This window comes from Rattus rattus, chromosome 4 (assembly GCF_011064425.1).
Source record: "Rattus rattus isolate New Zealand chromosome 4, Rrattus_CSIRO_v1, whole genome shotgun sequence".
NCBI classification, from domain to species: Eukaryota; Metazoa; Chordata; class Mammalia; order Rodentia; family Muridae; genus Rattus; species Rattus rattus.
Genome location: NC_046157.1, coordinates 15,964,880 through 15,992,036, shown reverse-complemented (window position 1 = coordinate 15,992,036; position 27,157 = coordinate 15,964,880). Strand labels below are relative to the sequence as shown.

At 52.0% G+C, this 27,157-nt stretch overlaps 1 protein-coding gene across 1 annotated transcript in view; it reads left to right on the top strand.

The window, feature by feature from the left end:
* Positions 1-27,157, top strand: part of Xxylt1 (xyloside xylosyltransferase 1) — a 130,452-nt gene that overhangs the window by 7,621 nt on the left and 95,674 nt on the right. Inside the window, exon 2 of the mRNA XM_032900069.1 lies at positions 21,645-21,792. Within this exon, the coding sequence (XP_032755960.1) occupies positions 21,645-21,792 (148 nt within the window). The remainder of the gene's footprint in view (positions 1-21,644; positions 21,793-27,157) is intronic.

The window sequence follows — 27,157 nt, the reverse complement described above, 5'->3', positions numbered from 1 at the left end:
CTTCTTCATAAACACACACACACAAAATGAAAACTTATTTATTGTGTGTGTGGGGTGTGGGTCTGGGTGTATATACGTCACAGCAGCCTGTGTGGAAGTCAGAGGACAACTTTGGGAAATCCATTCTCTTTACCATGTGGAGCTCAGGGATCACACACTCAGCCATGAAAGCTAGTTCATTTACTGCTGAGCTGTCTTGCTGCCCTGCTTTTGTTTGTTTGTTTCTTTTTAATGGTTCTTATTTCTTTGGCTACTACACACTTTTAATCTATTGCCAAACGGCAACTCTTTCAGAAGCAAGCTTGCCTTTTGCTCCAGTTGGTGCCGTAAAGCACCCAGAACACCCTGCTTTGTCTGTCACTCATTCACTGGATTGTTATGCCATTTTAAAGTTAAGCTTTACTAAAAATCTCTGGGCATGGACAAAATGTAGTGATTCTTTTCTAGAGTGCACCGTGAGTGGCCTAAAGGTAAGGGATAGCGCCTCTCACTCTTGGGTGGGCTGGGGGCATCTTCCCTGTCTGAAGCCTCTGGACTTAGCTGGGGGGCCTTGCTATAGGCTATGAGACCATGGAATCACCAGTAAGCTCTGCTCTCAGTGCCCCAGGGCTTCTCCCAGACAGTCTCAAGTTTCTCCCACAAGCCACTTCCAAAGACCTGTGGGCCTGGTGGTCAGTGCAGGGGCAACACCAGCCAATTTTCAGTGCTGATTTTCCTTTAGCCACATTTTGTCACTGAGAGCGCCCAAGGAAACCAAAGTGGGGCATAGTTAATTGCCATCAGTTCCATCGCTGGAGTCTGAGGTGAGGTGGGACATCATAATGATAGGAGGGTGTAGCCAGGCTGCTTACAGCCGATTGAGATGCGGAGGGCACTGACCGCCCAGTGACCTGCGTTGTATACTCCCTCTGCTCTAGTCCCCACCATATCCCTATAATGCCACCAGATTGTGAGTCCATCGAAAGGTTAGTGCAGTGTTCGGGGCTCCTGAGATGTGCTCCCTCCCTAAAAGCCCCACCTCAGAACGGCACTTCAGGGATTGAGCATTCAACACACGATTCTCCTTTGTTGAGTGTCAGGGGCATTTCATATTAGAACCATAACAACCCAAGCTCCTCTTACAGACACAACCTCCCAACTCCTCTGACTCTCCTCTGCCTACCTTTAGAGCATCTGTAGAAACCTGTGTAATTAGAAGAACATGGTTAGTGGACCTCACAGTCCTTGCTTTTGGCTTTTCTGTGTCTGACTGTCTGGGTTGGGAAGACCTATGGTCTCTTAGATACCTTATCTACCCTGGGCTAGCATTCCAGCTCTTCTGTGCCTGGGTCAGTACTGGGGCGTTTATGCCTTGGGTGGCCTACGTTTTTGTTTTCTGCTTTGAGACGTGCACTGGGGGAGACCTCTGTGTAACTTTGGGGTCTACAGTCTTTTGGGAAAACTGTCGCCCAGGCCTGCATGAGGAGGAGCCCAGGCACATCAATCACACAAGCTTCTGGAAAGCCTGGGTAGTGGAGGGCCACTGTCTCTAGTTGGCCGCTGGAGGGCGCTGCCGCACCGTGTTAGTTTGCTCGGCGCCTGGCCTTTGGGTCTCCAATGAATGTACGCTTTCACTGGCCCCACTCCGCGGCTTTAGAAAGAGGGACCCAGGCTGGCCTCGAACTCGTGATCCTCCTGCCTCTGCCTCCTTCAGCAAATCCTACCGGTGTGCGCCACTAGAAAGAGGGACCAAAGAAAGGTTGCCAAGTGGCGACTCGGGGGTCTTTTCCTTCCTGTCCAGTGTAAACAGTGTTGATGAGACTGATTGAATGTAGCTAATGGGCCTCCAGGGCAGCTGGATCCGGTTCTGTGGTAGGAGTGCAGATAGGGAGAAAGTTTGGGAGCTTAGGTGGTGCTGTTCAGCAGGCCTTGTAATATCCCCCCCTTCCCGCCCCCGACATACCCTCTCCTTGTCACCTGAGCCTGGATCCTGCTTCAGATGTGGGAACACTGACTGGAGCTGGGCCTGCCGGGAGCCCTGGCTGGCCTACTCGGGTTGTTGGCTGACTGCGTTGGGATTCCCCCTCTCAGGCTGCAGCACAGAAAGCAGCTCTACCTGGTTTGAACGGTTGAGCCAGGCCATGTCAGCTGGTGTCGTGTTTGTTGTTAACTTAATGTGCTCCAAATTAAAGCCATTTGTTTCATTTATTGGGGGTGATTATTCTTTAGAAGCCCCAATTAAGCAATCCTCTCCGGTGGAATGAAGTGCACCTGTTACCCTGCACGGGAGGCCTCAGGCTGGGAGAAGAGGTGCCCCCATCTGTCCCCTCCTCCCCTTCTTGGTCTTCTCAGGTCCTGTGGCTGGGAACACTCTGTTTCTCACATTTGCTCACTGCCCTTCCTGCCTCTAACAGTCTGCCCTGGGTCCTCCAGGGAAATGCCCAGGGCAAGAATGTGTGGCTTGGAGGCTGGGACCTGGGTTCAAGTCAGTCCAGTATGTGACATTTGGGAGCGGCTGCCCTGGGTGTAACACTTGTGAGCCTCCACTCTTGACTCCCTCCCCCTCATGGACTTCCAAGCTGTCTGTGGGAGAAGCTGCCCTGATAGCACAGGGCCCACCTGGCTCTCAGCGAGTGAGTGAGTAATGCATCGTCGGAGGCTGCTGCTTCCCGTTCCTGAGTAGGTGTGTGAGAGCGGGTTCCTTCTCAGCATCCTAGAAGGCTCACCCACCTGGAGGGTGGCACAGCGAGCTTGCAGTAATAGCATTTGCCCAGGTTTACCTCAGGGAGCCCCTGTGCTGTCCACAGTTCTCTAAGCTACAGTGTTCCTTCCTGGTCTGCTCCCTACACCCATTCCAGTGCATCGCTTGCTTGTCCTAGAAGCAGGAACTGGGTGCTTTACTGGGTACTCTGTTGTATCCTTGCCTTCTCCTGTAAGCACTAATCAGGCTGATGAGATCAGAGATGGGGGAGGGGGAGGAGAGGCCATAGATCGTATCTGTGCCATAGACACGTGTCTTTGCTGTGGGAAGGAAGAGGCTCTAATCATCACGCTCTCCTCATCCCCTCGGAGCCCGCAGCTGTCCACTTGGTCCTGGGTGCAGGCTCTGTGGATGCCTGCCAGCTATTCTGCAGTCAGTGGGAGAGCCCGAGTCTGTGCTTACCGTGTCTCGGAGGCCTAGTGGGCAGGCTTGAGTGATCAGCTTCTAGGAGCTCCATTGGAACGCTCGGGAACTAACAGTTGACAGGTGATGCTTACCTCGTGTTTTCTGGGTCTGATTGCACACAGACTGTGATCCTGAAGGACTGGATAAGTGTAAAGAAGGTCATGTCACCAAAGACCCACACTTCTCATAAGCTTGCTGGCAGGCCCACAGTCTCAGCTCCTGCCCACTTCAGTGTGCGTGTGCGTGTGCGTGTGCGTGTGCGTGTGCGTGTGTGCGTGTGTGTGTGTGTGCATGTGTGTGCGTGCGTGTGTGTGTGTGTGTGTGTGTGTGTGTGTGGTTGGGAGGGGGTCAGTGAGACCTGCCTAAATGGTCAGCTTTGTGGGGTCCTGACCAAGATGCAATCCGAGAAGGGACTCACTGGACACCTGCTCAGGATCAGGCGTGATGCTCATTTGGCTTTGGTGTCCCAGGCTACCTCTCTCTGAGGGACCAGAAGACAAAGCAGGGGGTTCCTGGAGTGCCTGGGGCTGCCTAGGAGGATGCAGAGGCTGCCTGGGGGAGCGAGGACCTTTGAGGACGACATTGATAGTAATTTGGAAAAAAAGAGACAGAGGCCACTGGGATGGTAGGCCCCTGACTCTTCTGCCTGGCAGAGTGGAGCAGGCAGGGGGCAGGGGAGCCTGGTTGACGGAATGTTTGCTGCCTGGATTAGCAAATCCTCCAGCAACAGGGAGGCACGACTGCGCCCCAGGTGCCTGGCTTGCATTCAGTTTGCCTGCCCAGCTTCTGGAGGGCTCACCTCACACCCATGTGTGTGCTTGGGACTTCCTCTCCTGAATCTGTCACCCCTTTGCCGTCTGTAGTCCTACACTCCCCAGCAGGCTGCTTTTTTATTGTGTTATGCACCCCATATCCATCCGTCCTTTCCCCTACCCCTGGTGTTTGACTCTGGCCTCTTTACCAGCTGCTAGAGTGCAGGACCGGCTCTTCTGTCTGTCTCCATGGCGTGAGCTCTGATGATGTGCGAGGCTCAGTGCAGGTGGAGTGGGTGCAGGAGTAGATGTGGGTAGTGAGGGTGAGCAGTGGCCTGCGGCTACAGGAAGTGAGGGGACTGCAGGTGCCCCTCCCAGGTGTTCTGTGAGCACGGTTCCTAGGCCTGTGGGATCACGCTGATGAGAAGGGCTCCCAGTTGACATCCTAGGCCTGTGGGATCACGCTGATGAGAAGGGCTCCCAGTTGACATCCTAGGCCTGTGGGATCATGCTGATGAGAAGGGCTCCCAATTGACATCCTAGGCCTGTGGGATCATGCTAATGAGAAGGCCCTCCAATTGACATCCTAGGCCTGTGGGATCATGCTGATGAGAAGGGCTCCAATTGACATCCTAGGCCTGTGGGATCACGCTGATGAGAAGGGCTCCCAATTGACATCTGCTCTCCAGTAGGGGTTGCCCCACCTGAGACCAGCCAGGATGGTCTTCCTAAGGTTTTGAACGCCACTGCCCCTCCTTGTATCATTGTGAAGGAACCCTAGTGCTATTGGGAAGGACTCCTATTGTTTCTCTCACTGTATGAGCTTAGGAGTTCCTAATCTGCCCAGAGCGGCTGCTGGCACGTTCCTGCCTTCAGCCCCTGCCCTGGCCCCAGACATGGCGGACAGGGTCAGCCCAGGATGCTCCTGCTGAGTTCATGGCTTTCTCAGTGTCTGAGCTTTAGATTCTCACCGGAAGTGATGGGTTAGATACTTCTCCATCACAGTAACAATGTATCCTCTCCATCACAGTCACTAAGGATTCTCAGTCTGTAAAGTCAGGTTGGTTGTTTGTGCTGGAATTGAGTCTAGGGCCTCTCGCATACTAGGCAAATGCTCTACCATCAAGTTATAGTCTTAGCCCACCAATAGGTAACAGCCATAGTCAAACAAAGGCATTGTATAGGCCTGTGGTGGGGCGTCAGATGGCAGCAGCAGGAACACCCAATGGAGACCCCAGGTCACTTGGTTGAGAATTGAAAGAAAGGAAAAGAAAGGTCAGTGTTCCCTTCAAGGGCTCCCCTCCACTTCGTAAGAACTCCCACGTGGGCTAGAGATGGCTCATTTGGTAAACTGTTTACTGGGCAAACATGAAGACCTGACTCTATGTCCCCAGCAGCCCCGTAAAACCAACGTGTGGTCCTTGCCTTTACCCCTGGTGCTGGGGACGGAGAGACAGGAGTGTCCCCTGGTTGCCGGTCAGGCTGGGGAGTGGATGACCTCAGGTGCTAATCTGGCCTCTGCTGCCTGTACAAATCTCACACACACAACTCCCACTGCCCTTAAACTTCCTGTCATTTCCCTGTAGTGCCACAGGCTGATGTTGGCAGGATGGTGGGCACTCTCCAGCCCTGAGTCACATGAGAGGTTCTCTTACTGGTGGGTCTAAAATGGGTACCAGGAAGTTGCAAGCTCATGTTCTAGAGTTTGTTTTGAACAGAGGCTAGGAGATGAGGGAAGAGGCCATTGTTTAGCTTTTCCTGGGGTAGTTCCTGGAATGAGCTTCAGAGAGCCAGTCAGTCGTCTTTGCGGGAGATTTGGTTGATTGCCTGGCCTCACTCCTGAGGAGATGAGGGGAGTGGACTCCCCAGTTCTCCCTGCAAGGATTACAGCAGTGGCCTCAGGTGAAAGCCCCTGAGGAGCAGGCATCATGTTGGAGCCTGCCTTGGTCTTGCCCATGGTCTGCAGAATGCTTTTCTCTTAAAAGAAGTTTACAGCTGCCCCCGGCCCAGGGCAGAGTCCTGAGCGGAATGGCCATGAGCACCTGAACTGGACTGGACCTCTGACCTTCTGACCTTGGAACACTGCAGCCTTAATGGCTGTTGCTTTGGGTGGTTCCTTCTTACCCTTCTGAAGCAGGGGATGGCCTGTGAGATCTGGAGCCCCAGGGAATGGTGACCAGGGTGCTCTCTGTATTGTTCAGGGGCTTACACATGTGACTTACACATGGGACTTACACAGTTGGGGGAGCGTTCTCAAGTGATTTATGAAAAGCAGGACAGTGGGGCCCAGAGCCAGGGCATGGTACCCTCCTTCCTGCGCCAGCTGTGCGCTGTGGAGTGGGGAGCCTCTTCTCAGTACATCCTGTAGACTCTGGTGTGGACGTACCCCCTGCGTTTACGTGGCCCCGGGTCGCAGGAAGAAGTCTAGTGCCTCCAAGTTACCTTGAGGAAACTGGGGCCCAGGAAAAGCCAAGTGGCTAGCATAAGGCATTTTTAGTCACTTCTCTTTGCTGTGATAAAAACACCATAACCAAATTAACTTAACAAGAGAAGGCACTTACTGTTTCAGAGGGTTAGAGTCCGAGATGGCAGAGCAAAGGCAGGGAGCTAGTGCTGGGGTTTAAGTCTCCGCTCAAGACCAGACAGAACGCACCGAAAGAGAAGTAGAAGAGGGGAGAAGTAAAGGCCGGCCATGGGCACTGGAGGGAAGGGGGAGATGGGGAGAGAAGGGACAGGGAAGAGGGGAAGAGAGCAGGGAAGACAAAGGGCAAGAGAGAGCAAGAGGGAGAGGAGGGGGTGAGCAACCCTCATTTTCTAGTCAGGCACAGCTGGCTGTTGCCAGGCAACCGTGGGGCGGAGCATACCGGGCTGTTCCCAGGTAGCTGTGGGGGTGGAGCTTAGACAGTACCCTTAGCTGAGAGCTCACTTCGGATCAGCAAATAGGACGTATGTCTTGGGTATCCATGTCCCCCTGCCCACCTTCTCTTTGGTTTGTTCCTGGGGCAGGGTGCATTGGGAATCACAGTCTTTTGAAACCTCATTCCCAGTGATTTCACTGACAACTCCTCAAACAAGGCCACATCCCTCCTACTCTTCCCAAACAGTTCTACCAGCTAGGGACCAAGCATTCAGACAGGGGCCTACAGGAGCCATTGTTATTCAAATCACAGCAATCACACAGTGGGACAAGGGGATCCAGGACTGCGTGGGTTCCCTGTCTCCCTGCCTACCCTCTCCCTGGTTTGTTCCCAGACTTTTAGGTCTTATCTTTACATCTTCAGTTTTCTTTCCTGGTGGGATGCATTTGCTTAATCTCACTTTCCTGTGGCCATTCTTCATGTGCTCTGTGTGCAGTGACAGCTGTGACATGTACCCCGGAGTGGCTCCCATCAGGGCTGCCCCAGGTGCAGGCTCAGTCATTCTGTCCTCTTCCCACTCCAAGCGCTGATGTCTTTTGCCTGGCTCTGGGCCTCTGTGGGTCCTGAGGTGGGGAGTGGGATGGAGCATAGCTGTGTGGACTAAGAATCCATTCCTACCTCCTGCCTGGTCCTGCATGTCCGCTGCAGTCCCGTTGTGCCTTTTCCATGGTCTCTGGGCCTGGTGAGCGGATCCACATGGCACCCAGAAATTTCTAGATATTTCCTTCTCTGGTGGTGTGAGGGTTAAACTGTCAACGTAAGACAGTCTTGAACTACCTGGGAAGGGAGTCTTGGTGAGGGAGGGATTGTCTAGATCTGATTGGCCTCTGGGTATGACTGTGGGGGACAGACAAGCTTGATTACATGAACTGATATGGGAACTCACCCACTGTGGCTGGCACCGGGACCTGGGTTTGGGTCCTGGACTGTATCAAAGTGGAGATGAGGTGGAGAGAGGGTTCAGCAGTTGCTCTTACAGGAGACGTAGGTTCAGTTCCCAGCATCATGGCCTATAATCAGCTGTAATTCTGGCTCTGACACCCTCTTCTGGTCTCCATGGGCACCTGAACGCACAGCACGCACTCATAGAGATACACACACATTTAAAAAGGGCTGGAGAGATGGCTCAGAGGTTAAGAGCACTCACTGACTCCTCTTCCAGAGGTCCTGAGTTCAATTCCCAGCAACCACATGGTGGCTCACAACCATCTATAATAGATTCATCTGAAGACAGCTACAATGTACTCATATATACTAAATAAATAAAATAAAATAAAAAAAAGATGAGTAGTCGGCATGAGGGCGTCTTTCTCTGCTGCTGACCAGACATGGCTGCTGCGGGAAGTCCCCGGCATCAAGACTTCCCTGCTGTGGTGGAGACTCTGTAACCTGTGAGCTGAGCTGGAGTCAGGGTATTTTATCCCAGAACAGAGGTGAATTGGTGCAGAAGTTAGAACTGTTTGGGGCAGGGGTGACGTGGAGACATTTGGTACATTTGGCTAGGACGGACACTGGAAGCTGGGAGCAGAGCTTAATGAGGCGTTCTAGTAGGGAGCTTGCGAGGGTGCTGAGAGAAACAGACACTGGGGTCCAGCTTGTTAGGTTTCGGGGGGAGCAGGGACTCCATTGGGCACAGGGCTAGGGGCCATTGTATGCTGTTTGATTAGGAACCTACCTTCATTTTGCTCATGTCCCGAGAGTCTGAGGGAAGTTGTTTAAAGATAATGGACTGATTTGCTTGGCTGAGGAGGCATGGTGTTAGGCTGCTTGGTCAGAGGTCAGACGTCCTGGTCGATGGAGCGTTCAGCACCACTGTAAGGAGGCCTTCCGCCCTGCTGGTAGGTAGAAGAGGAGTATTTCTCCACACTGGAACTGAAGAGTATTTCTCCACACTGGAACCGACGTAGCTGGAGTCAAGGAGGCCGGTCTCCCTCTCAGGCTGGCAGCAGAACTGGCAACGTCGTAAGTGACCTTCACAATGTACTGGTTTGGCAGACATGAAGGACACAGGACTGAGGGAGTCGTGGAGAGCAGCCAAGGTGAGGAACAGTGACAGTGGAGGCCCCAGGAGATGGAGATGCAGGACTGTGGAGAGGCTAAGGGGAGCTGCAGCTCTGTTTGCGGGTGGCAGAGCTGGAGGCACGGGCCCAGGCCCTTTAGGGTGAAGTTAACTTACCAGGTGCTGAGTGAGGAACTGGAGGATTTGACATCCCAACGTCCTAGGAGTGCAGTCGCTCTTTCTGCCCTTGCCTGGCTGTGATGAGATCAGCTGTGGCCGGCACGTCCATTGCCCTGCTGTGGTGGACGGTAACCTGGACTTGTGATGCCAAATGAACCCTTTCTCTCCCACGCTGGGGTTTTCAGGTTATTTTATCACAACAACAGGATGAAACCTGGCTTCCTATCCAGTTCAAACACCCGCCTGGCCCTCTAATGCCTGCTCCTCTAATGCTTAGACTGACGCTGCCGTCACCCTGCTGTCTCTCTGCCTGCCACACTGGGAGAGGGCCAGATGCGGGGACCTGGGGGTAGAGACCATGTCGGCTTCTCCCTCCCTCCTGTGTGGCCTTGTGTGGGAGTGGGGTGGATTTGCTGAACAACTCTGGTGTCGGCTCAGGTGGGTGTGGTTCAGCTTCTGACTGTCCCTCATCCTCCCAGGGGCCTTAGGTAGTTATTTTCCTTCTATGAGTGACTTCCTCAGCTGCATAAGGGACACATAGATCAAGTGAATGAGTGTGGGGAAAGGACTGTCCATGTCTAGCACCCAGTAGGTGTTTGGCAGGGCCCATAGGTAAGGCTACCCTGTTTCCTGAGAGGTCTCTCGAGTCCGTGTCCTGTGTTGGGGTAGCCACGGTTGTCCCTGGCGTGCCTTCTCACGGCCTTGCCCACCAGGTTGCCACTGGCTTATCCGCATCAGCCGAGCTCTGTAGCAGGCACCGTGCCTAAGCCTGGCCGTGTGTGCAGAGAAAGCCGGAGCCACACACTATGTTCAGTTGTGTCCTGGCTAAAGAATGACTGCCTGAGCCCAGGGGCCACAAGTTTGTCAGTGGAAGAGGAACAAGCTTGAAGGTGTGGGATATGGCTCTGGAGCAGTTGAGAAGACACTAGGGGAGGTGAGACGCTGGCTATGTTAGGAGATGACCCTCCTTTTATACCCAACAGATGGCAGTGTACAGTGGGCTTTGCTCCCTAATTACTGGTGGTGCTGGTCACGGCCGACGTGTGTGCCAAGGCCTGGGTCTCCATCATCTACTAGGGCGTCCCTGTGGGAATGCTTGCTGGAGCTCATGGAAGGTGGAGAGTCCCTGGGTAACAAGACACAGTCCAGCCGGGGCACTGTCCACCCTGTGGCCTGTCTCTGCCTCCTGGGTAGAGCCTGTCCTTGGAATCCCTGGCACATCTTGGAGGACAGCCTTTTCCTCTCCCTGTCACAGCTGAAAACTCAACCTGGCCAGGGCCTTGGACCCCAGCGAAGTGTAAATAGCCAAACGGTGAGTTAAGTTTCGGGAGCAGTCCTTGCCAAGGGCCTAAAGCCGGTTGGTTTTGCCTCCTTTCTGGTCCTCGAGGCTCCCAGAATCTTGGCTCTGACCAGAAGCACCAGCAATGTAACCGTTCACTCGCAGGGCTTTCTCAGAGCTGGAAGGTTTCTTAGAGCAAGCGAAACAAAATGGTTTCTTTTGTTAAATTTGGAAGCTCTTGCTGTTTAACCTCCTGGTTTCTACAACTGCTGGTTTCTCGTCTTCCTGTGTGACACGTGGTCTTGATTCACACAACTCTGGAGGGATTTGTTACAGCCCGGAAGTATGCGGGAACATGTTGCTGGCCCGTGAGAATGTTGTGCTCTGAGGCCTGGCCCCAGACCCAGGGTGAGCAAGGGCTGTGAGGATGTGAGATGCCTAGAGAGAGGTGGGCAGCGGACCCCGAGGGCCTTCCTGACTGCCTCCCCAGAGGTTAGGAAGCCAAGAGTCATGTTCTGAAACCCTCCTCACATTCCCATGTCCCCCTCTGACACTTGCTGGTGTAATTTTGGTATGGCTGGGGTTGTGGAGTTAATCTCTGTTCACTTCACTTATGGGACCGATATGTCATGTGTAGGTCAGGTCATGGTGCTTCTGATCTCACTGTGTGCTTCATACTTAGTGTTCGCGTAGTGTGCTGTCACCTTTATTTTATAAGCTGTTCTGTGAGTTTCTGACCTTTTGAGACAGGATCTCAGGATGTATCAGGCTTTGGATGAGAACGTCTCCCATAGGCTCCCCCAGCTCACCTTTGATCATTTACTCGTCACTCAAGTTGGGAGCCCAGCCGGGCACAGCTCAGCTGTGATGTGGGAGAACTAATGCTGGGGACATTTCCCAGATGCCGAGGACAGCCCTGCTGTGGGCGCCAACGCTTGCCGTATGTGAGTCAGGTTCTCTTGACAGAAGTAGAAGACAGTTGTAGCTGGATCTCACCCTGTGTCTTCAGCCCGCTCCTGTAGGGTATTCCTTGTCCTAGATGAGAAAGAAGTCGCATGTCTTGTAAATGTGTCTGTTTTTACTTTTCATTTCACATATACATTTGTGGTATATACTGTGTGTGCTGGTCAGTTTTGATGTCAACTTGACACAAGCTAGAGTTTTCTGGGAAGAGGGGATTTCAGTTGAGATAGTGCCCCTATCTGATTGACCTGTCGGCAAGTCTATGGGACATTATCTGGATTAACAGTGAAGGGAAAGGGCTGGCCCATTGTGGGTGGTGCCAGTCCTGGGCAAGTGGTTCTGCTGTGTGTAAGAAAGGCAGCTGAGCCAGCGGGAAAGCAAGCCAGTCTACGGTGCTCCTCTGTCTCTGCCTCAGCTCCTGCCTTGAGCTCCTGCCCTGGCTTCCTTGGATGATGGGCTGTGATGTGGAAGTGGAAGTGAAATTAACCCTTCTCATCCCAGGCTGCTTTGGGTCATGGCGTTTATCACTGCAGTAGAGAGCAAACCTGGGGTTATGCTTTGTGTTACCAAGCAATTATAGAGACGCTCCTATATATCATTTTGATACTTGTTTCCCTCCACTTGATGGTGTTAAAATTCACTGCTGCTGTGATACATGTGGGTCTCATTGGCCATTTAGGCTGCTACGTAGTGGTTCGTTATGGGCAGACCCGGCTTTACCATTTCCCCTAGAAGATGGCTCTCGCTTTGCCACCCAAACCTTGCTTCAGCATATGTAGGAGGCAGCTGTTCACCATGGCTGGCAGGCTTTGGGTAGACACTTGGTGTAATTTTCTCCTATTGAGAGGGGTGCCCAGTCTTAGTGGGCAAAGCCCTTTACTTGGGCCTTATCTGTTCACCTCCCAGAGCTGGGTGTAAAGGCCCAGGGCCTGGCTTTGGCCCTCCTTTGACCTGACTTGCCCACTTCACTGGGTCCAGTTTTTTTTGTCTTAATCCAGAGGGTCGGATTGGTGGTGTGAAATCAAAGGCCTCCCCTTTAAGGTGGTGTTAAACCACAAGCCTCCCCTTTAAGATGCCAGCTGAGTCAAGCAGCCTGATCCTATGGCCTGAAGAAGTCAGACTGACCGGTGGGCAATTCTGTGGGGGCATTTTCTTGATTAATAGTTGTTGTGGGAGGTGCCACCCTGGGTGGATGGCCCTGAGTTATTTAAGAAAGCAGGTGAACAAATCATGGTGAGCAAGCCAGTAAGCCTTCTTCCAGAGTCTCTGCCTCAGGTCCTGCCCTGGCTTCCCTTCAGGTTGGACTGTGAGCTGTAAGATGAGAGAAACCCTTCAACAGGAACATGAAAGCAGGCTAGCACAGGTTTCTGCAGTTACGACACTGTTTGTGCTGTGGCTTCATAGCCATTGATCTAACCCAGTTGCTGGCTCCTCTGTGCTCCTTGTCACATTGTCCCGACTTATACACGATTTAGAACTTCTTGTCACTGCAGAGACAACGTAAAAGATCTCCAGGTCTCCCTGTGACATCCTGTCTGACATGACTGTCACATGACTGCTATCCCTCTTAATGAAGTTCCCCTTAAGGTTTTCTTAGAGGAGAAGTGTTTTTCCTTGAAGGCTCTGTCATATGGTCCCTGATGTGATGGACTGACCTTTCCTTAATACTTTGGCATCTCAAGGCCTGATGACTGCTTCCCTGATCACGAGGCCTTCTCTCCTAGTAAAGCTCATTTCTGAAGGGCAGCATCGCCAAGCCCTCTCTGAACCAACCTCAGTAGCGGCTCGTGTGACGTGCTGTGTGTGACGTGTGACGTGCTGTGTATGTGTTGCTTCTTGCCGTTCCGTTTAGCCACGGCTTCGGGAATGAGCCTTCAGAGGCTAGCTGGTCTTGGGGAGGACTGGCTTGACAGAGGCAGTATCTAGGGCCCCTATGACCAGCTCTCTCCTCCTCAGCTACTAAACTCCTGTGCTCAGCCAAATGGTCTGCTTTCCTGCAGCTTGCGAGGTGAGCTCAGAGTCCCTTGTCATTAGCTGAACTCAGGTTTATAGCCTGGGGCTGCAACCAACTCGTGACAAAGAAACGCTGTTTTCCTTGATCAGTGTGCACTATGCCGAGTTTTCTGCTCTCTAAAACTCAACAGCCTGTATTTACTGTGGGTTCTGGGCGTGCCGGGTACTGTGAAGGAGCTTGGGTTCCTCAGAGAAGGGAAGAGGCAGACAGACAAAGACAGTGGCCTGCCCTGGTGGAGCTTACATTCTGGGCAGATTTAACGAGCTACTGAAAGCCGTCCACATTGCTTCCTGGAGAAGTGAGAAGGTAGGGGCTCTAAAGGCTTAGCTTTTACTTTATGACTGCCCTAGGGAAAGCGAATGGCTGAGCGACACAGTGCCAGCAGGTGAGGAAGTGATGCAGGAGGTTAGCAGAGGAGCCTCCTGAGAGATGGCACTGAGCAGAGGGAAGGATCTGACCTCACGGCTAGATGCAGGGTGTTGGCTCTCCTCACAGGAAATGGTTTCTGGACGTCTTTGATACCTCGTTCTTGACTTTGGGTGCTCTCCCTGCAGGGTGATTCCTGGAGGTTTGTGCACGGCATCCAACAGAGAGGCTCAGCTGCCACTTCCTTCTCAGGGTGACTGGGGTCCTCGTACCATCCCCCAGCCTCATTCCAGATCCTGATTCTGACTCCCGGGGTCAGTGCACACCATTTATTGGGTAACCAGGCTCCTTTGTGAGAGCCTGTGTCTACTGAAGCTGAAGACTCCCTGGGGCAGCATTTGAAGCTGGCAGGCGTGCTGGAGGCATAGGTCCCCTGGTGCTGGTTTTGCCTTCCATTATGCACTCTCCCTGAGGCCCATCTCATTTGGGGTGTATTTCTCCTTACCTCTGTCAAAAGAGGTTTCTGAGTTTGAGGATAAAACCTAAATGGTGATAAAAGCTAGAATGCTGGGGACTCCTACGGGAGTACCTGGGGGTGGCAGATGGTGCACAGTGTGAGTGGAGATGGGTGGAGGGGCGGGGTGTGCTGTCCCAGTCAACACAGTGAGGACCAGGCACAGGGCTCTCTCTTCTGAATGTGAGCGAAGCGGCCGTGAGAGCAGCTCTCTGAAATGCCTTTAGGAATTAGACGGTGGGCTCTGGTTCCTCTCTAGCTGCTTGCACTTCTGTCAGGCTGAGTTCCAGTCATGAAGGACATCTTGCAAAGTGGTAAAAGTCACACAGGGGCCTGTGGGGAGTGTTCACAGTTTCTTTTCTCCTAAGATCTCACTTTTACCTTTTCCACTTAAAACTAACAAGGCGGAGCTTTGTCCTCTCATCCCAGGAGGCCGTTCTTTCCAAAGTTCAAGTTAGCGGAGAGGGCAGCATGTGCTACGCATGGCCAGTGCTGTTGCGGGGACGCATTAGAGTTTAAACCAGAGAGGCCTGTCCGTCTGTCACTCACAGGTCCGTCTGTCGCTCCCTGGTCTAGGAAGACTTCTGACATGATGTTAGAAGTAACCTTGAAGAACCAGGCGTGGTTACTGTGAAGCAGCTCCTGGTTGGATGTTTATAGCACCCTAAATAGTAGGTTAAAGGTAAAAGAAGGGCTGTGTTCCTGCAGGTTTAGAATAAGTCCCGTGAACTAGAAATTGCTGTTTTTTGGTACTTTCAGGGCCAGAGGGATTCCCAGATTATTTCTTGGGTTCTCCTGGGAGCAGTCCTGCAGGCTCCCTTCTGGACTGGTGAGTTCTGCCCACTCTGCTCATCTTCCCCACTCTGTGAGCGAATCTCAGTGGTTGCTGAGCCCCTCTGGCCTTGATGTGCTCTGCTGACAGGCGCACGTGTAGCAGCGAAGAGTGGACAGACAAGGTCCTGCCTTCACTGTGCCTCATAGCCAGCCAAGAGCTGGGGACAGGCCGAGAACGACTGACTAAACGTCAAAACATTCTGTGTCAGCTGGTGAGAGAGAGGTGTCACAGACAACCCTGAAGCTGCTGATGTGGTGGCCAGAACAGATTGTATGCATGTGTGTGTAAATGTGTGTTTCGCTTCTGTGTTCCTGGGCTGGGGCTCTTAGCTACGTTTGTGGTAAGAGGTGAGATCTTGTGCCCTGGAACCTAAATGGAAAGAAAGATAGCCAGTGGGAGACCCTGCGGTGTGCGGTGTGCGGTGTGCGGTGTGCGGTGTGCGGTGTGCCGCGTCTGTAGGGTTGAGGCTTTGTTAGTTGTCTTTCCGCACAGAGGCAGGCCTCACATCCGTCATGCAGATGGATGCTTCCTCAGGAGCCACCTTTCCTCCTGGGAGTTGTTGGACTTGATGGCTGAGCTCGCAGGTTAGTGGCGAGTCTGTGAAACCAGCCAGCCCAGGTTGGAGCCCACTCCTCACCCGCAACCCTCAGAACAACTCAGTTTGCTCTACTTATCCTCCCAGTTGTCCTGAAGAGTACTTTTGGGTCGGGACGATAATGGAGGCCCTGCCTTTCTTAGTGTAGAGTGCTGCTGTTTGCCTGCCCAGCCCCATCATAATGGCCGCTACCGTCTCCACCAGAAACAGCTGTGACTACTTGCAGGCGGCCCTCAAAGTCAGGCCTGTGGACATTCCCTTATAGGAGTGGGGGTGGGGAGGGTCCCTAGACTATTACCTGAGCTTTAGCCTCTCCCTGGCACCTCCCTCCCAGCTGTGGGTAGTTCTGCCACAGTGGTTTGGGAAAGTGTTTGTTAGTCTATTTCGTGTGGAAGGCTGACTGAAAGGGGGACTCTATGGTGGTGTTTTTAAAAGTGTCTAGTTTTTCTCTACTTCCGGCTAGCTCTCAAATGAATGAGATAGATTTATTTAGTCAAGCTTTATTTCACAATACCTGGGCAGTCATTGATCTATTTTAATCCTCTGAACCTTCCAGCCTAAATCCACGAGGTACTGCATTTTAGTATTGGTCTGGCTCTCTGGGCTTTAGATATATTTTCCTATGCTGTCTCCTCTCCACCTCCTTGTGACTGAATCCCCCCAACTCTTCCCTCTATTCCCCTCACCTGGCCGGCAGAAGTCCTGCCTATTCTCTCTTTTGCCCAGCCATTGGTTGATCAGCTTTTATTGACAAGGCAGAGGATAAATGGTAAGCACTATTTACACAAACTTGAAACAGGAGATACTTGGAATAAGCATTATATATAATGCCAGGTCTGGATTGTAAGCAGATGTGAGGGCAGAGAAATCAGCATTGAATAACACAAGGATAACCTTTACACAGTGCACAAAGCATCGTGCTGCCATGACTCCGTTTATGCAGCTGTAGGACATCTTCATACTGGCTTTGGGGAAATTGGCTGCTTTAGGGCTCGTGCTCCTTTAAGTAGCTCCTGACCATGCTCTCGTCAGTAAGCACAGTGACTGGCTCAGCAAACTAGCTTGGGTCAGATCGGTACTTTGGTCTGTTGTTGATACCCAAATCAGGTGAGTAGGTGCTTACCTCTCCACGGGAGAAGTTAACACTCAGAGGGAGAGCAGCCCCCCTTTGGGAATGTGTCCAGTGTTTGTCACCAGGAAAGGCCTACCTGCTATTCCATGTCTTTCCAGGTGGCCTTAAAGGGGAGGCTGTGAGCAGGGACTGGCCTGGAGAAAATCAGTTCCCAGGCTGAGGTACATGTCCCTTCTAGTGACTTTCTGATCCATTAAGACCTCTTTAAGAGTTGGTTCTCGGGGTTGAGGATTTAGCTCGGTGGTAGAGCGCTTGCCTAGGAAGCGCAAGGCCCTGGTTTCGGTCCCCAGCTCTGGAAAAAAAAAAAAAATAAAAAAAAAAAAAAAAAAAGAGTTGGTTCTCTGGGCTGGAGAGATGGCTCAGTGGTTAAGAGCACTGACTGCTCTTCCAAAGGACCTGAGTTCAATTCCCAGCAACCACATGGTGGCTCACAACCATCTGTAATGGGATCCGATGCCCTCTTCTGGTGTGTCTGAAGACAGCTGCAGTGTATTCATATACATGGAATAAATAAATAAATCTTAAAAAAAAAAAAAAGGAGTTGGTTCTCTCCCTGTCCCTGTCTCTCTTGCTCTGTGTGAGAGAGAGAGCGACATGGGCATATGCACATCTGTGTGCATGTGTGTGAAGACCCAAGGTTGCTGTCAGGGGTTTTCCTTGGGCACTTCACCTTGTTTTTAGACAAGGTTAGTCACAGAACCCAGACTCACTGATTTGCTAGGTTGGTGGTTGGTAACCCCAGGAGTCCTCCACATAAGCGCTCGGCTCCGGGCTGTGCCTGGCAGTTGAGTGGCTAAGCATGCAGGACGGCATCCGTAATTTCTTTCAGTCCAGCTAGGACACAGAAGGGCCGTGTGGCTCTGATATCTAGAGATATCCTGTGTCTGGAGATCTCGCAAGGGAAAGCACACTAACTTACTAAAAGTGCCAGCGGCTGTCTGTACGCCTCGGGCACGACTGTGTGCCCACCTGAGATGGGAAGTCAGCACCTAGCACACCGTGCCGTCAAAGCCAGGATTTACTAGATACCTTTGTCTATGGAGGCGTTGATCCCTTATCACCGGAGGGATTCCAGCCAGGCTTGGTGCCTATGACATGGTACTGACTTGCAGTGGTTAGTTGGGTTTTGTTTTTGTTTTTTTGTTTTTTTTTTTAATCAACTTAACACAAACCTATCCATACCCGGTAAGAACCAATCTCAGTTGAGGAACTGCCTCCATTTGGTTGGCTGATTGGCATGTCTGTGGGAGCAGCTTCTTGATTGGTGGTTGATAGAGGAGGTCCTAGCCCACTGTAGAAGGTAACTAAGGGCCTGTGGGCCTGGGCCGTATCAGATGCAGCTGAGCAGCCCACGGAGAGCCGGAAGTGAACGTTCCTCTGTGGTCGCTGCTCCAGGCTCCCGTCTGGAGTTCCTGCCTTGGTTTCCCTTGATGATGGACTAGAACCTATGAGATGAAGGAACCCTCCTCCCCACATTGCTTTTGGTCACGTGTCTTTACAGCAACAAGAAGCAAACGAGGGCGGATGTTTGCTTGTCCCCATCGCTGGACAGTTCTGTTGATGTGAGCTTGTCGTCTGAGTCTGGGTGTTGCTGCAACATCCTTCCATGCTGGATATGAATCCTGTGGAAATCGGAGGGACGTTTGTCGTTCCTGGGGAGACGGATGCCATCCCTGCACCAGAGATGGTTGTCCTGGCAGTGTTCTTCTCTCCTTTGGTGAGGATGACCTCCCCAGTCCTCCCCCGGGCTGACTGGCCCTGCTGCCTGCAGCTGCAGGAGCTGCTGCTCTCCTGGCAGCCTCAGGGTTTCCAGGAAACCGCGTCTTCCTGTGCCCAGAGCCAGCTCATTACCTGCCGCCTTGGCTCCTGGAGCGTGGTCATGTCTGGTTCCCCATGGGCTTGTCATTTGACAAATGAGTTTTGCTCACTCTGAGCTAAGGGCCTGGGGGCGGGGCTCTGGGGGCGCTTAGCTCCTCAGAGACTCTTCCAGCCTCTCTGCCACAGAGAGTGAGTGGCCACCCCCGCATGGCACAGGATCAGCTCTGATTGGTTGCACCAGTGTCTAAGGCTGAAGTTAAGAATGTGCTGTGCCTGGTGAGACGAAGCCAGATGCCTCCTCCCCTTGAGAACCGCCCTTTCTAGTTGTCTGTATGGTGCACAGAGCTTCCTCCATGCATACTTTATTTTGAACAGCAAACTCTTTGAGGATACTTAGAATACGAATACTTTGTCTTTACTGAATTTAGACTTTTAAAATAAAAGGAGGCAAAGGGATTTACAGACTTAGTTAATATCCCTGATAGACTGTGTAATCATTGGCATGAAATACTGTTATGAACAAATCCTTTAAGTGTCACTGATAAGAGGAAATTAGTGAATGCTTACAAGTGTCTGATTATAAGCTGATTAGAAAACCAACTGTCTTGCTGTACGCTTGGTAAGTCATGGCGGGGGCGGGGGTGGGGGGGATGGGGGCGGGCATACACTTCCAGAAGCTTCTTCATGAGCTCAGAATGGGCTCTGTCCTGCATGTGACAGATGGATGCTCTGGTGACTCAGTCAGTGTGAAGGGTTTGAGGAGGAAGATCTGAGGTTGAGTGTGGGTAATGCTTTATAAGTAATAGGTTTTAAGGTTTTAAGATGTGTTACAAGTCGGGACCTGATTTTATTGTCTGTATCCCTGTAAATCACACTCTTACGTTTGCATAAGACACTGTTCTGGCCTACTCACTGCTGGCTGCCTTCAGTAACCAGCTACTTTATAGCTGGCTTCCTAGGTTCTATGGCAGCTCTTCCTGTAGCTCATGAGGTGGGGCTCTGCAGCCCGCAGCCAGGCTGGAGCCTGGGCTGGGCTGGGGGCCATGGTGTCTAGCCTTGATGATGCTGGAGGGGTCATAGTCTGCAGGCCAGCCGGCTTCCTGCTCTGGAGACTGGGCATTTTGATTCACACTTGGTGTCTGTGGCTTGCTTCCTGCTGTATGGATATATCCTTGGGATATATTCATTTTTCTTTAAGTAGATTCATTACCTGAAATATTCATGGGAGTTGGCTAAACAGCCCGTGGAACAAATGTACTGACAGTCCGTTTGTCCTCACTAAGTCTGTTAATGCTGACTGGCTACAGTTGTCACTGGGAAAGCTTGGGAGGTATGAGGCTGGGGCTGGGTAGGCAGGCCACTGACAGTACTTTGCTTCTATGGGCTTGGCTGTGGCTGAGGCAGGCCCTGCCCTCATGTATAGCCCATCCCCCTCACACACACTCACACTTGAGCGTGCACACACATTCAGGCACACACGCACACACCCTTCCCTTTCCTCTTTAATGAATGTGGAGGTGTCTGGCCCCTGAGAACCCTCCTGTGCTTTTAGCGCCATGTCTATTCCAGCCCCTGGTGATGGTTTGGAGGTATGATGTGGGTTTGCTGGGAAGGCTATCACACAAGTGATGGCTGATCTGTGAGGAGAGAGACTGAGGGGGCCAGAACACAGGCAGGGGTAGGATGTGAGGCTAAGGAGTGAGAGCAGCTTAGCAGCCATGAGCTGGGTGCGTATCCTCAGTCATCTCAGTGGCCACTACCAGGGTAAGTGTTGCCATTCCTGTGTCACCCAGGAAGGGGTCAGGCTCAAAGTGTTGTTTCTTCAGGTTACAGACCCGTGTCCATGGCCTGGCACAGATGTAGCCAGCTGTTACAGGGCAGGGGACAGTCATAGCCAGTGAAGCCCCATGCACGATGGGGAGTAGGGGGGGCCTGGAGGATCATGGGAGGTGGTGTGAAAGCTGGAGGGAAGGCTGGAGAGGGAGTTCCACACGTGGGAAGAGCAAGTGGAGGTTTACAAGGTTACAGGTCATAAAGGGGCAGCTGATGGGGCAGGCGAGGGTGAAGGTTCACCCTTTTCTAGCCATGCATGCATGTGGGGAAGGAACTTCTAGCCACCAGTCCAGTCCTTGCTGGGAGGTTTGGACCTGATGGTAGTGAGCTTTGGAGGTTTAGAAGCTAAGAAGAAAAATATAAATCTGAGTGTTTGGAAAGTGACCATGAGGTCCAACAGAGGACACTCGGGATGAGGTTTACTGACAGGGAAACCACAGGACGGGCCAGAGGCTACACGAGGTGTGGGAGAGAGATGTAATTTGGGTTGGTGTTGAGAAATAGCAAGCCTCAGAAAGAGAAGGCCGGAGGAAAAAGAATGGCCTGAACAGGGATGAAAGAGGGCAGCACTTTGGGAGCAAAAGGTCAGGAAAGAGCAAAGCCTGCAGGCCGTGCGGCTTTAAAGAGAAGGACGTCGACTTCAGGGAGCAAAACGCTGTTTGGAGACGGGGTTCTATTCCTCTGGGGTGTTAGAACTCATGGGAGCGAGCCACCACTCCTGGCTAAACTAAGCTCAGTAGCTTAGAAATGGAAGTGACCAAGGACAGACATAAGCATGAACGAAAAGAGGTAGTTTGGAGAGAAATAAGAACATGGGAAATCTAGAGCAAAAGCGGAAAAGCAGAAGGCCCTGGGTGGGGAGCCAGTGACGTAGGCTGGGCATGATGACCACAGGCTCTGGAGGTCCAGGGTGTGATAAACCTGGGCAGTCATGGACGGCGAGAAGGTGAGGAGTGGAGCTCACTTGCTTGACAATGTCTCCGGCGGTGCCCACACCTGCCCTGTCTCCTGCTGGCATGGGAGCCAGGCTTTTTGTCATGAAGTTTGAAACTAGGAAGCAACCCGGGCCACTCCTTGTCTCTCCTTCCACATGTCCACTACCCCATCCCCAACAGTGTCCTTGCCAGCCTGGGCTCTGCTCCTTAGTGTCCTTCCCCACTTCCTTTGTCCTCAGTCACTCCCAGCACCCTCTTAGCTCCACCCTGTCGGTTTCTGTCTCCTGGGCTCAGGTGTGTCAGATGTTTGGAACTCAGAGAGAGACGATTGGCTGACTGTTGGAATTTCCCTGCTTCCCTCTACAGGTCATCTTCCATGATGTTGCTGTGCTGACAGACAAGCTCTTCCCTGTCGTGGAGGCCATGCAGAAGTACTTCAGTGCTGGCTCAGGGACCTACTACAGCGACTCCATCTTCTTCCTCTCGGTTGCTATGCACCAGATCATGCCCAAAGGTAACCTGGCTGGCCAAGAGCAATGGCTCTGTGGTGTCAGGCTCTATATACACTTCTAGGCTCAGTATGGTTAACCCCCTATTTCTGAGGGAGACGGGCTAGGTGCCTTCAAAGAGCCAGGTACAGCTTTGTCCCGTCTTAGTCAGGGTTTCTATTTCTGCACAAACATCATGACCAAGAAGCACGTTGGGGAGGAAAGGGTTTATTCAGCTTACACTTTCACATCGCTGTTCATCACCAAAGGAAGTCAGGACTGGAACTCAAGCAGGTCAGGAAGCAGGAGCTGATGCAGAGGCCATGGAGGGATGTTACTTACTGGCTTGTTTCCCCTGGCTTGCTCAGCTTGCTCTCTTATAGAACCCAAGACCACCAGCCCAGGGATGGTACCACCCACAATGGGTTGGGTCCTCCCACCCTTGATTACTAATTGAGAAAATGCCTTACAGCTGGGTCTCATGAAGGCATTTCCTCAACTGAGGCTCCTTTCTCTGTGATAGCTCCAGCTTGTGTCAAGTTGACACACGGAACTAACCAGTACATCCCCTTGCTTGATCTCCTAGTCCTGTGAGTGACACACAAACTAAGATTTTGTCTTCTACTTATGGCTTACATAGTCACTCAAGTGGTAGAGCTAGAGTTTGAAGTTGTGGCTGTCTGGTTTAGAACCCTGCCTCTCCAGATAGCTTTCTGTCTCTTCATGACCCAGAGGAGAGCTTTATGGGAATGCCCAGTACAGATGTGGCTCCTGTTCCAAGGTCACGCGCTGGCCCCTGCTCTGCTGTATACATGGTTCATGGTTAACATAGGCCATCTGGGACCTACAGGAAGTGGAAGGAGCTCCTCTAACCCAAATACCCAGGGTTTTCTTGCCTTCTTTAGCTAAGTGTTAATGTGCTTCCAGAGGTTTATTCGTTTATATACCCAGGATGTACTCACCAAGAACAGTTACTAGGAGTTACTAAATCTCTGTGGTCAGAGAGAGCAAGCAGCACTGTGCTTCCTGCAGCGTCTGGGCTGTGCTCTGCCCGGAGGTCGGGAGCTGCATGAAAGGGTGGCCATATACCACTGTGCGGTCCCCCGGAGCAGGCGGTTCGGAAGGCCTGCACTCTTCCAAGGGACACTTGGTTTTCGGACATCACGGATGCTGTCCTGAGTTGGTTCCTTACCTCTGTGCTTTCTTTGTGCTTATGTGTGCACCGTAGACGTTACTTCTGTGCTTCGTTCCTGTTTAGCCGCTGCTTTCTTGCTGTTTTGGTTATTTAGTTTGTTTCCTCCTCCTTCAGGACAGTGGGAGTGAGGTGGGTGGGGCCTGGGAGGCAGGATTAAGCTTGTGACCCCAGAGCCATGTGAACGGACTTGGTGACCAGAGTTCCAGAGACTCCAGTTACGTTTCTGTGAACTTCGTGCCCTCCTTAATGCTTGTAGCATAAGGTCACCCCAAGTACTAAAGAACTTTAAAACCGTGTTTGTCCTCGTGACCTACCCAGGTCCTCACGTGTGCTACGTAAGTGCTGTGCCACTCCAGTTACACCTGTCTCTGCTTCTTCCACTTTAAAGGATTCATAAAATATCTGAGAACAGTAATAAGTAGGAAAGGTTATGTATTTACACCACCTAAGATCAGCCTCCCCAGTTACTGCTCTCTTCTGTCTCTGACGTGTGTTTACGTGTGTTTTAAGGATTTGGACTTGGCATTCAGACTCTTCTTCTTGCGTGTCAGGACGTGAACCTGATTTCATTTCAACTCAGAGAACACGCAAGCATGCGAGGGTACCAGCAAAGCCACTAATGTCACACTGTCGCACCTCCCCATGCTGTGTGTTATTAGTCTGTGAAGGCTTCCTGAGCGTCTGTTAACCAAATGAAGCTTAGCTCACTTTACCTGTTAGTCTCCTCTCCTGGGCTGGCTCAGTGCATTCCACTGGCTTTTTAATATTGCAAATTAGACTATGGCGGATGTGCACATGCAGAAAGATTATCTTCTTTCTTTAAGGTTGTTTCACAGGATGTCTTCCCCAGGGTGGAATTACCAAGCCAAAGGCGATCTTTACAAAGCCATGTGTGACAGCTGCCTAGAACCCCCAGTGTGGCCTGGCCTGAGTAGTTTCTGTGCTGCCTTCTAGCCCAGGTTGCTGACTTTTTGTGGAGCTCTGTAGACTTCTAGGCAGCTGCTTTCCCACTTGGCAGGGAAGACCTACAGAGGCTTGGGTGAGCTGGGTCTCCTCTGCACTTTATTCTGCTGTCCAGACCTGAGTTCTAGTGCATCTCTCTGCACACTTCCTTGAAGCTTCCCTCATTTCCACCCTTTCCTCTGCTATAACCCTGCAAAACGGTCTGGTGGGATAGGGGCGGGAAAGCAACCCCGAGTTCTGTGCACTAACTGTCCCTTTGAAGCAGTGTCATAAGACCCTGCAGTGTCCGCAGAGGAGCAAAAGTCAGGCCAGGCGTGCATGCTGCCTTCAGTTCTTTTCAGCCCATGCTTTGCTTTTGCTTGCTCCAGCGGTCACATGTGGCTGGCTAGCCCATCCTGCTGTTCATGTCTGCTATCCCTCCATAGACCTTGGCCACTCTCTGTTTTTCTCTCTTTCTTTCTGTTCACGTGTTAGTTTTGTCACCGTTAAAAACACCTTATGCCATAACAAATGAAACGTGTGGCTAACTGGAGCTGCAGGGAGAGAAGATCAGCTCCTGTGGGCTCGCTGGCGTCACTGTCCTGCGTGACATGGCTATGAGGAACCATCAGCTCTGGGTGACATGCCAGTGAAAGCACCTCCTGAGAGGATTAAAATCCTGATTGTGTCAAAAGCAGCTGCTCAGGAGTCCCCCAAGTCCCCTGCCCCTGGCTTTGAACTACGAGTGAGTTCCTGTTTCCATGGTAGCCAATAATCTGCTACCTCTAACCACGGCCTCTAACTGTGGCTTCTGTAGAAACAACCTACAGTCCAGGGAGGGACTAGCAGGCCTCAGGGATGCCTGCCTCACTTCTGCATAGTCAGGCCATGCACCTGCATGCACATATGCTTCCTAGATGCGCTGCTGAGAAAGGAAGTTACTGTGTGTGTCTTGTTAATGAATGGCGACAGCCATGTGTCTTCTGCCTGGCCCCTCCCATGTATCCTGATATATGTATGGCTTTGAATCCCACCAGCTGTGGGATAGAAGCTTGGAGGCCTAAGGGCTGTTTCATGTGTCCCTATGGTGTGGTCCTATGGGTTGAACCCATGATATGTCTGGGTTCCTTTGCTTTCTGTGCCCCATGTCTGTGAGGAGGATGTCACAGATTGTCTAGTTCAGACTCTGAATCTGGTAGGGCTAGCTGCAGACCATAGCCTTGCATTTCACTGACTTGATGACCTTGGGGAGTCACTAAGAGAAGCCATATGGGGCACTGGTCTCCCTAGGCAGAGTTCCTGATTTCTGTTCTCATAGTTTGTCTTGTGTTGCCTGTCAAGTCCCTTAGAGTCATTAGGGTCTGGTCTCTGGGCCTTTCTACTTCTTGGGGTACCTGCCATCACCTACACTAGCCACCCCAGCTTTTCTCATTCCTCGTTGTGACTACTCTCCCTTTCAATCCCTCTCTGCCCCTCTCTCTCCACTCTCCTGACTTGATTTGCCTCAGCAGTGGTATGTTGGAGAGCTCATCCCTGGGTGAGCACTTCTACCTTGCTGTGCCGTGCCTCTTGGCAGGACTCTATGGGAATATGTGTTGCCCTGTTTGGACCATCTGTCTGCCCTGCCCATACGGAAGCTCCACCAGGGCAGGAACGTGTGTGTGTTCCCAGTGTTGAGAACAATCCAGATGTAGAGTAGGCACCCAGTACGTATTTGCCAATTAAGTGAAGTAAACTTACGTTAGGTATACATTGGGAAATACTTTGATAAGGGGCCAGTCAGTAGCTTCGGGTGTCTCCTGAGCCACCGTAGATGCACTGGACATGCAAGCCGTGCTGTGCAATCTGGGTGGCCCTTGCAGGTGGGGCACCTGCAGGATTTGAATGTCTCAGACCACCGTTCTGTGAGGCCCCACAGGAGGAAACACTCTGGACTCTGGGTTCTGGTGAAGTTGGGAAGCCCCCGACTGTCAGTGTTGAGCATAGCGTGAGGAAGGACATTCTCACGTTGGAGAGGACAAAGGAACAACAGACACTGGGCCCCAGCCTGAGTGAAAACATCTGTGTGGGTCACAGCAGAGGCGTGAATGTGTGTCCGCCAAGTTCAGTGGAGGCTGTTTGCTGGCAGCCGCTCTGCGGAGCCATTTGGTGCCTCTTACCCTGATGGGGCACAGCTGAGCAGATTTTCATAAATACTAAAAATAGTGATGTGGCCCAGTCCTCTTGTGTCAGGGCTGGAAGCTGATTCTCGTCGAGTGGAGACCGTGGCATGGTGGTTGAGTGGTGACTTTCACCCTTAGTTCCTCCACAGGCTTCTGCTTTTAACTTTCCAAGGCTCCAGCTAGCGTTTTGTTTTTATCGACTGGAGGTTAACCAGTTGGTGGTGTGCAGGACACGGAGGCCAGTGCTACTGAGTGCCCTTGGGGTGGGGACGGAGGAGAACCCAAGTGAGTGTGGTCACAGCAAGAGGTCACATGAGCAGCCTCTGCCCTGGAGGACTTTGGAGGAAGCTATGGGCTTATTTTCATGGAGAACAAGACTAGACACTGCCAGTTCAGTTAGTCTGGAGGCAAGCTTTGAGGAGTGGGGAGGCCAAGGCTGAGAGACTGCACAGCAGGCCTTCCGGGGCATGGTGCTGGATGGGCAGCCTGGGCTTACCCCCACATGACCTCCTCAGACAGTGAGCAATGTCAAATCCTAATTTCTTCGTTAAGAGCTATAAACTGTGTTTAGGACAAGGAATTAGGATGCTTTTAGGATACCTCTCCACCTTGTAAGACTTGCAAATGTTCTGCTCCCACCCAGGGAAACCTTTGCTCTAATCCAGGAATTCAGTGGCCAGGTGTAGTGACCTTGGAGCGGTGTCCTTTCCCGTTCCTGCTTCATTTCCTATGTGCCAGTTCTTTCTCAACTACCCAGCTGATGAAGATCGTCAGGTCAGACCCTAGGCGGTGGGGAAAAGGCAGATAACCACCTTCCTTAGACTGAAAACCCAGTGCACTCCTTGCCTCCGTGTGCTAGCTCTTCAAGCACACTGTTGGTCCAGAGTAAAGTCTGCCTTGTCCAGACACTCCATCCAAACTTATTTCTAACGGGGTGGTGATGAACTCAGTCTGCCAAGTGTGGTCACCACACACCTCTGGAATTGTTTGCTGTGTGTATTCTCTTGGTCTCTATGCATTTTGGAAACATGGGTCACACGGGGAGAGCGTTGCAGCAATGTGGTACCTCAGCTGCTCTGCTCTGGCCCCTTT